This window comes from Thunnus maccoyii, chromosome 18 (assembly GCF_910596095.1).
Source record: "Thunnus maccoyii chromosome 18, fThuMac1.1, whole genome shotgun sequence".
NCBI lineage: Eukaryota > Metazoa > Chordata > Actinopteri > Scombriformes > Scombridae > Thunnus > Thunnus maccoyii.
The window spans coordinates 6,254,252-6,263,681 of NC_056550.1; the positions used below are offsets into that span (position 1 = coordinate 6,254,252).

The 9,430-nt window shown below is 43.3% G+C and overlaps 1 protein-coding gene across 1 annotated transcript; it reads left to right on the forward strand.

Moving 5' to 3' along the window:
• On the forward strand, nt 1-3,523 carry nfil3-6 (nuclear factor, interleukin 3 regulated, member 6). Its single transcript, XM_042393487.1, has 2 exons — nt 1-296; nt 1,212-3,523. Exon 2 carries the CDS (start codon nt 1,335-1,337, stop codon nt 2,580-2,582), a length of 1,248 nt encoding a protein of 415 aa, XP_042249421.1. The 5' UTR covers nt 1-296; nt 1,212-1,334; the 3' UTR covers nt 2,583-3,523.
• The last annotated feature ends 5,907 nt before the right edge of the window (nt 3,524-9,430 follow it).

Here is a 9,430-nt window from a genome sequence, read left to right on the forward strand (position 1 = left end):
CACACACACACACATACACACACACGAGCACACAAACAGGGCCCCGCTGGTTCATGTGAGGATAGGCACCGTCCTGAGCTGAACTCAACGTTACAAATAGGAGCTGCGGCATTCCAAGTGGAGCAGAGTGGAGGTGCGCCACACTGATGATAATATTAAGTAACAGCGCTGAGTGGATCTGCAGTATTAAACCAGAGAAGAAGACAGAGAAAGGCGCTTCTTCCTGAACCCACAAGACGTTTGGAGAGGCGGAGGACACACGCGCACCGAAGGAGGACATTGATCATTCATCAGAGGTACAGTTATTTTTTAAATAGATTTTTCTTTATATCTGATTTTCTTAAACTTTCTTTTTTTACATTACGGACCATTGAGCATGTTTCGCGGAATAAAACAACAAACATTGAAGGTGACTGATTAGAATATAAGCGCACGTTTTCTAAAGACTTTCCGTAGCCGAAATAGTATTAGACTATATAGTAATAGATAGACCTTCGCTGTTCTGTTGTGATGCCAAGCTGCAATCTTTTATGCCTTGTCACCCTAACATATACATTACATGCCAGTGCTTAGATCGTATTTAACAGTACAAACGGAAGCTGTTTACTTTTATCTTTATAAATGAAGCAAACCAAAATAGAAGTTGCCGCTTGTTCTGAGAAACTTTCATTTGCCTGTAAACCCACATGTGTTCTCTCACACGCCAGCAACGCTGCTGGGTGTGATGTAAAACAGTGAAGTCAGGTCAGCTCAGATTGTTATAAGCGGCCGACGGGAGATCAGCATGTTCCTGTCACACATGTGGGTCAGTGCTGATGAAGCAAGTAAAACAGTCAGACCGGAAACCGATCGCAAATGACTTAATTGGGTTTAATAAGGATGACAGATCAAATATAAAGAGGGTCAAGAAACGCAATGTAAACCCGTGAATGTTTGTTTTGGTGTGAAACTAAAAACATGTTTAGGTTAAAATATTTGTGGGTTAATGTCAGATTTTAATTAAATACCAAAAGTCTGGCATGGCTGACTAGCTCTGTGTTTACAACACGCATTGTTCCACTGAACGTATAATGAGGCTTGCAAGGTTATGGTACAAGTCGCTCCAGTTTTATTGGAGAGATGTAATGGGGTTACATAATATTGTGTTGTAATGGCTCTTGCATAACCACTAAATCCCTCTTCTCTTTTCCCTCCGTCACTGCGATCACTAGGTGGCACTGTTTCTGCATTCTTGCCTCTGAACATCTAGCGGGCGCTCAGCACCACACAGCGGTTCCTTCTGCTCTTAGCAACAAGGAGAGACTCGTTCAATCTGACTGAGTGTACCAGGCGTGATGTTTGAGGAGCAGTCCCAGCCGATGAGGGGGCAACAGGATGTGACTGTGCTCCAGACCTTGCAGCCACCTGCAGCAGTGACTCCAAGTGGTGGTGGTGGAGGAGGAGGAGGAGGAGGAGGAGGAGGAGGAGGAGCGCCCTTGTCCTTCACAGATGAAGCTGTGTCCATCCTGACCTCCAGCAGCCTGCTGGCCCGCTCCCTGCTGGGTCGCAGCTCCGCTGTGAAACGCAAAGAGAGTCCTGCTTCCAGCATCCGGCGCAAGCGCGAGTTCATCCCCCTTGACAAAAAGGATGACGGCTACTGGGACAAGAGGAGGAAGAATAACGAGGCCGCGAAGCGCTCCAGAGAAAAGCGGCGTGTGAACGATATGGTCCTGGAGAGCCGTGTGCTGGCTCTGCTGGAGGAGAACGCACGTCTCAGGGCAGAGCTGCTGGCTCTGAAGTTCCGCTTTGGCCTGGTCAAAGACCCCTCCAATGCCCCTATCTTGCCACTCACAACGGCTTCTCAACACACCACTCAAAGCTTGACTCCCCACTATTATCTCCACAGGGGGGATGGAGGCCTCCCCAATTCCTCAACCTCACATCCCAGCAACCAGAAAGGCCAGTTGAGTGCGCGGGGCTCCAGGGATGCTGGTAACCTGTCAGAGGACTCAGGGTTCTCAACACCAGGTGGGTCCAGTGTGGGCAGCCCTATCTTCTTTGAAGACCGACTGAGTGACCATGGGAAATTATCCCCACACAGGGCAGAGGAGCTTGGCTATGACCTCCACCACTCCCCTGCTGAGGTCCAACACACTGCGGTTCTCACTGTAAGCAAGTTGGACCATGCTGAGGGAATGAAAAACCTTCCACACAAGCTACGTTTCAAGACGCCTGGCAGCGGGGATGGGGGCGATGCTGCAGGGGATAACAGCAGACGCAGCCCCACGCTATCCCTCGCGGCACGGGAAGGTCAAAGAGAGGCCTTCAAAGGGCAAGGACTGAGCGGAGGTGAAACCGGAGCGGGGCACACTGGCCCCTGGCTCCAGCAGCTGGAGGGGGAGGAGGGCAGGAGGGGGAGACAGTCCCCTCAATACAATGCCTCAGCAGCCGGCTACAGCCTGCAGCCTCCCACGCAAGGACAAGCGGAGGTCCGGTATCAGCATGAGAACGGTTACCTGAAGTCTCAGCTCAACTCTCTGAGTGAGGAGGTGGCTCAGCTGAAGAAGCTTTTCACAGAGCAGTTCATGGCCAACGTCAACTGAGGGCCGACGCTGACTCAGTCAGTGTTTGCAGACGTCTAGACTTTTAAGGACAGACACAGTTTTACTGTGAATGAGCCTTTAAATACAGCACAACCACAGGAGCAAATGTTCACAAGGACTCAACTGTCGAGCCTAACAAACTTCTAACAATGTGTTGTTTTTATTTCAAATACTGTATATTGTAATAAATGTCCATAAACATTCATCTCATAACCTGCTGTCTAGGTTTTAACCACTACTTAATCTCAGCTCCTATCAATGTTTCTCAGATAGGGGGGCTTATCTGTAATAGTGTTAAGTGTATAGTAATGTCTCTATTCCATACACTGTGACAACTAAAAACACACATGAAACTGTTTACATCAAATCATCAGAGATAACAGGGTTTGGTGGTTTTGAAGCTGCGTTCAATTCAGTTGGAAATCAGCCAGCAGGTTAAAACAAACCGATGGGAGGAAATGTTTGCAGATTTGTAATTAGAGTGGAATGACTTACTGCACATGTTTCCCGCCGCTGAAACAAGTTTGCACAAACCTGTAAACACTTGCAGACAGACAGTAAATACACACAGAATCACCGACTGCAAAAGCTGGAATAAAATTAGTAGCTGTCAAAAACTCCATTGGTTTCGAAGGCTAAAAGAAAGGTTTGTTCTGAGTTCGTTTTCTTCCACGCACTTGTTTACCGTCACTCGTTATGTGTCATGTCAAAAGAGCATTTCATTTTTATGTCAGGAGCTCCTTTTAGGAAAGGCACTATAACATCTACAGTACTGTTTTAGTGTTTCACACACCCTTCAGTCTCTATTCATGTCCAGTTTGAACATGTTTTTATTACTGCCCTGTTTCTGTACTGAGGTGATGAGAAGAATTCAATGTCTGATGTCTCTCTGTACATTTTCATATTTGAAAATAAATAAATCTTTGACAGATTCAGCATCATTGTGTCAAGTTGATCATTATTCTAGGAAACCTTAAAGGGGCACCCTGCCAATTTTACACATGAAGTTCAGTTCTTTTTTTGGACTAAAAACAACCCTGATGATGTAATAGTGATGTAATCATCTCAGCTTGGGCTTGAGACTTCATTTTGTTTTTTTATTTTATTTAACACAAAGCCTCTGTTACAAACTGGAGGTGTGGGGTTTGAAAGAAGCGAGCATTTAGGAAGCAGGGAGGGTCTAATAAAAGAAGCTATCCAGCTGCATTATGGGAACTGTAACTGTTTTTGCACTTGACCCATACTAGAGAATAAAAGTTAGGATATTTCAGTCTCAGCTGCTTCAATTGTGACCTTTTTTTCATTTAATCTGACTCTTGTAAGTCCCCAAACTTTATGGAAATGCAATACTAAATCACTTGAGTACCCCTTTACATATCACCACAACCAAGCCAAAAAACTAAATATCATAAGTTATCTCTAAGTAACATCCAGTAATCAAACTAAACATCTAAAGCAACTACACGAAATGTCACATTGCTCATTTGAGTGTAGATATAATTTCTCCTCCCAACAGATCAAGTGTTGGAAGATGAGAGAGTCGGTGAAAGAGAACAAGAGAAGGGTAAGGTTTGACTGACAAGTGCTGACAAATGCAGGCAACGAGGAGTGGAGCTGTGCACTTGGCAGGTTTCTCTCCCGCTGTCCCTGCAGGCGGCAAGACAGTCTGACAGCCAGACAGACAGAGACAGAGACAGTGGGTGTGCCGGCTATTACTCAACAGCTCAACTTCTATTAGAGATCTTCAAAACACGAGAGCTTTGATTATAACAGCTGGAGGGGAGTTCACGGAGGCGAAGAATGGTTAGTGTGAATTTCACGGAGACATGCAGTCACGTTTAGCGGAGATAATTATTTAATCTTCTTGTGGTTCTTTTGCAATGTGTCTGTCATTACACACAAGAGCGCCAGTATTTCAATATACTTTTGTATTGAGTCCAAATCTGTTTCCCTCACGTGTATTAAAAATAAGAAGATGATACCACTTCGGAGTCAGCAGAGGGCAGCAAAGACAATATCTTTAGCGTTGCTATAAAGCCCCAGAGTCTGTTTTCATCATCTACAACAACATAGTAATCATGCTATGGTTCACTGAAATCCATGTTCTTGCAGGTTAGGGAGTTAGTTGGCATGGTGATGAGTGATTGTTAAATTAAGCAACTGTGCATGTGTATATCCTATGTGTGTATATGCGAGTGTAATCAGGAGAAACGTGCAGAAGCTGATACTCAAGTACGAAAAGGTCAGTTGAATAACAAGAAAATAATCATTTGAAGCAATAAAGATGTTCATGCAGCTTAGCACGTGTCAGCATCATTTTATCACTACAGAGATGATGCTCTCATCTACGTATGTATGAAGAAATGTTTATTCTAGCTTTTTATATGTGTTGGTGGACATATACTGTAACAAGATCACCTGTGTGTACTCCCACCTCAATAAAATTAAAAAATTTAAACACTAATTTTGTCAACAATTCCTCCCTAAAACAGATTCGAAAGGCAACATTTTATGAACAGACGTGCAGTCTGCCTCTGAGTAAATTGGACAAGCCTGTGGTGAACTGGAAAGGTAATAAGGTAAAGGCGAGGCAGGCGCTGCAGGTGTGGAGTGGAGAGAAGAAGATTTAATGAAGCTACTGCAACATGCTGCTGTTACACTACCGTCCTCACCCACATCCATGCACCCATGAAAAACCGCAACCCCCACATCCCCCCCATTTTCTGTTTCCCCCCTTTTTTTTTATCCAGTGAAAGGATAAAGCCTGTTGCTAGGCAGGCAGTGCGACAGTTGCCATGGGAACGCTTGCAGACATAGCTGGAAGGGGGTGGGGGGCGGGGGGGGTTGACGTTAGGGTGGGGATAAGGATGGGGTGCAAAAAGAGAGGGAGTGATGCAGAGACACAGAGGGAGAGAGAGAGAGAGAGAGAGAGTGTGTGCGTGTGTGCGCGCGTGTGTGTTTTTATGGGGGAGGGGGATCCAAGTTCACGGCCAATGCCTCTGCTCGTCTCCTCCAGCCAAAGAAGGAAACAAAGAGGAGTGGAGGGGCAAAGGAATGGTGATCCATATTTAGTTCAAATGTAAGGCTCCACATTTGGGGGTTACCCTCTGAAAAAATGAAGCATCTCAGGACGCAGGTGCGGTAGGGGTGGATAACCGGTTGAATGGCAGTGAAGACAAAAAAACATACCAAAAAAGATGTCTGCCCTCTGGCCTCAGTGCAACTTCATAAATTTGGACATTTATCATCTGCAGAACAAGTAAAAAAAAAGGTCACTTAGGCTGTAACAGGCTGTTACTGAGTGTATTCAACAAACCAGGGCATGTACAAACACAGGAACAGATAATTACTGTAGTATCAAACATGAAAAGTCCTTAACATCCTTCAAGGACATAAAACAATCCAATTATACAGAATAATTGCTGCAATTACTGCATGCACCAAGAACACAGATGTGTTCCTGATGCAATGTGGAACATGCTTACATCTTTATGGGAACGGATTAACAAAAAAAAAAAACACACTCACACTTACACATACCCCTTTCACTCCCATGCAAAGATAGTAAAGCTTTCAAGATAAAGGGAGATAATGAACACATCCGTAGCAGAAGTCAGCCTTCAAGGCATCCATTCTGGCAGTCTTTGCCAGTTTAAATCACTGTGTGGATAATGTACCGCACATTTACTGAGAGCAGATGCTTTTTACCATCGCTGTGTCTGGAGCAAGATGGAGGGAGATAGCTATCTGACACATGGAGTTGCCTTCAGTGACAATGCAAACTGCACATTTGCAGTTGACATTGTGAATAGAATGAAAAACAGTAACTGCAACATCCAGACTGCGAGCAAATCCTGAAAAGAACAACTCACGGTGTTATAAAGCATAAGAAAGTACACGTTAGCGCACAAACTGCAGCTTTTTACGCTGCACTGATGCAAAGCCTTTCAAACATGTTTCGTGTTTAGACCATTAACAACAATCTCTAATCACATTGGTCCCATCCAAATACATTTGTTACTCCCTCCTGGGGTGAGTCTCTCTCTGATATAGTCCCCTGTATGCCAGTGTGATAGCCAGCTATTCAACTGTTTGAGCTTCTTCAAAGGCCTGCTCTTCAATTACCTAAAGCACAGTGTTTAAACCAGAGGAGTGAGATGAACAAAATAGATTAACTCCCCTGCTCTTTGTGCAAGTCTCCTCCACGCTTCGTGCCTGCCAGCATGACACACATTCCTGCTTGTGATCAAGCTGAATCAAAACATGCACTTCAATTACACAATATGGTCGCATTCTGGCCAAAAGAGCCAGTTAAACTGCCCTATTCAACAACTGTGAGTGTGGTGGAGGTAGATTGTGCTTGTTGTAACAACACAATGGCAGACAGTGCGAGTGCCAGGCGAGATTCTATTGCTATTTAACCCCAAATTTTCCACTTGCGTACGTGCGCTTACAGAGGTTTTAACACACTAATGACAAAGATGATTTCCTCCACAGTGGCAGTGTCATGCTATTTGGACTGAGTTGAAAACACAATGAGTTAGCGCAATAAGTCTTTTCCTTGGTGTGGTAACACAGAAAAAGGGAGAAGCCATGGGTCAGGGTGCAGCGAGGTGTTAAAGGGATTGTTTTGAGTCAGTCTCATCTCTCTATACGGTAAAAAACAAAGGCTAAAGCTGGTAAGCTTAGCTTAGCACAAAGATTGGAAACAGCTAAGTAACAAAATCCACCTACCAGCAACTCTAAAGTTAAATAATTAACACGTTACATCTTGTTAGTTTAATCCACACAAAAACCTGGCAACTTCACAGTGAGGACGAAACTCCAGGAAATCTCTGCCTCAGGCCAAGTCTGTCTGCTACATAACCACAGTGTGTTAATTTTACGATTCAGTTTCTGTACAGTAAAACACGTCTTTTGAATAAACTGTTAGGGACCCCCCCCCCCTCTCTCACACACACACACACACACACACACACCACCACCACCACCACCCACCGCAAAAAAAATAAAACTCTCACAAACAAAATGATGTACAACCCTGACAAGAAAATGTCAGGTGGGAGGAAACTACACAGCACAGAGAAAAAAGAAAGCAGCTCAGGAGGCTTTTGTGCTAACTAAAGTAGTTCACCAAGTAGCCCTGACCAAACCTCTTGAACCACATCCACCGCTCAAGATGTGCAGATGAATTTTGTTGTTCCCCTTTTCGGTGTGACCAGGCCTTTACACAGCTGCAATGCTCAAGTAAACACTGTTGGTTGCTGCATCTCCCTCCACCATCCCAACCTCCTCCTAATATGTTATATTTTCATCATTGTGGTTTTTACTGAGATTTTATGTTGATGAATGTGTTTTCCGAGCAGAATCCTACTCAGATTCCTTAAGAGCTTTCTCATGGAACAACTGTATAACCATCTGCTATGAATGATCAATTCTTCTGACTGAATAGCAGTTATGGAGAGACATCATAGATTTTATCTTATTTTATTTATTTTCATTACAACTGCACTTGATTAAGCTATTAGCCATTGTTTCTCTGTCCCTGTATTTTTACTTTTTTTTGGGTGTGTTTCTCTTTTCTGTTTGTTAATCAAGATTATTGTTTTAACATTTTATATATATATATATATATATATATATATATACATATATAGTTTCTTCATTATTATTATCATCATTATTATTATTATTAGTCCATACACCCTCAAGTCTGTATGGTTGTATAAATGGATATATCAAAAGACTGTAGCGTAACATGTAACTCTATGAAGGCTGCACCACCAGACCCTTTGACTTCCATTCACAAATATATATACGTCTTCCTCAGTGCAGCCTTGCTTCTTCTTAGCTCTTTTGTTTTCAACAGATACTGTGGCCAGTTCATTCAGTCTGTCCTGTCCCATCGCACTTCTCAAATAGTTGTTAATATTTAAAATATCTCATATATTTTGTATGTAAGATCTCTCTCTGCAAATTTACTTGCAGGCTAACTATGGCTTTCAGATACATGGAATGAAGTGACAGGTACAGTGTTGAAAATGTAGCGGAGAAGAAGTATAAAATAAAATAGAAACATTAAAGTAAAGTATAAGTACCTCAAAATTGTCCTAATGTGCAGTACCTGAGTAAATGTACTTGTTATTTTCTGTCCAGGCCTTTAACCTGTGAGATATTTATCAGGCTTTTACGGAACTTCATGCAATAGTTTGACATTTTAAGGAATATGCTTATTTGCTTATTTGTGTTCTTGCCAGGAGTTAAGAAGCCAGAAGAGAAGATTGATACCACTGTCAGATGAGAGTGGTATCAATCTTCTCAACTCTCAGCAAGAAAACAAACAAGTGTATTTCAGCTTAAAGCTTCTCTACCAACTGAGGCAAAAATATGAAATAACAGTTAAATATATATATAAATACAGTTAAACTCAAAAAGCCACTTCCCAAAACACCAGCTGTGGTGGGTTAAACTGGTTCTTTTTATATTTCTTTGCTCATGGTTTGTTTCTATGTGTTTCCACTGCATGCTGTATTTTTAATGTCTATATCCTTATTATGGGTATCATAGCCCTTCATCTGACTGAGTCTGGCTTTGAGCCTAGTCCCTCCCCCTCCAGGCCTTTCTCCTCCCCCGCCGCTCCCCCTGCATCTCCTCTCCTGCAACAGGATTTGAAGGCGAGGAGAGAGGGAGGGGGCAGAGCCGAGAGAGAAACAAAAAACGTGACTAGGCACCCAAAGCGTCCTGTTATGCAACAACTGACCTACTAACATACATTTAGAGACTCAGAGAGAGAGAAGGACAGAGAAGGAGGGAGAGAGAGAGAGAGGGAGGGAGAGAGAGAGCGAGAG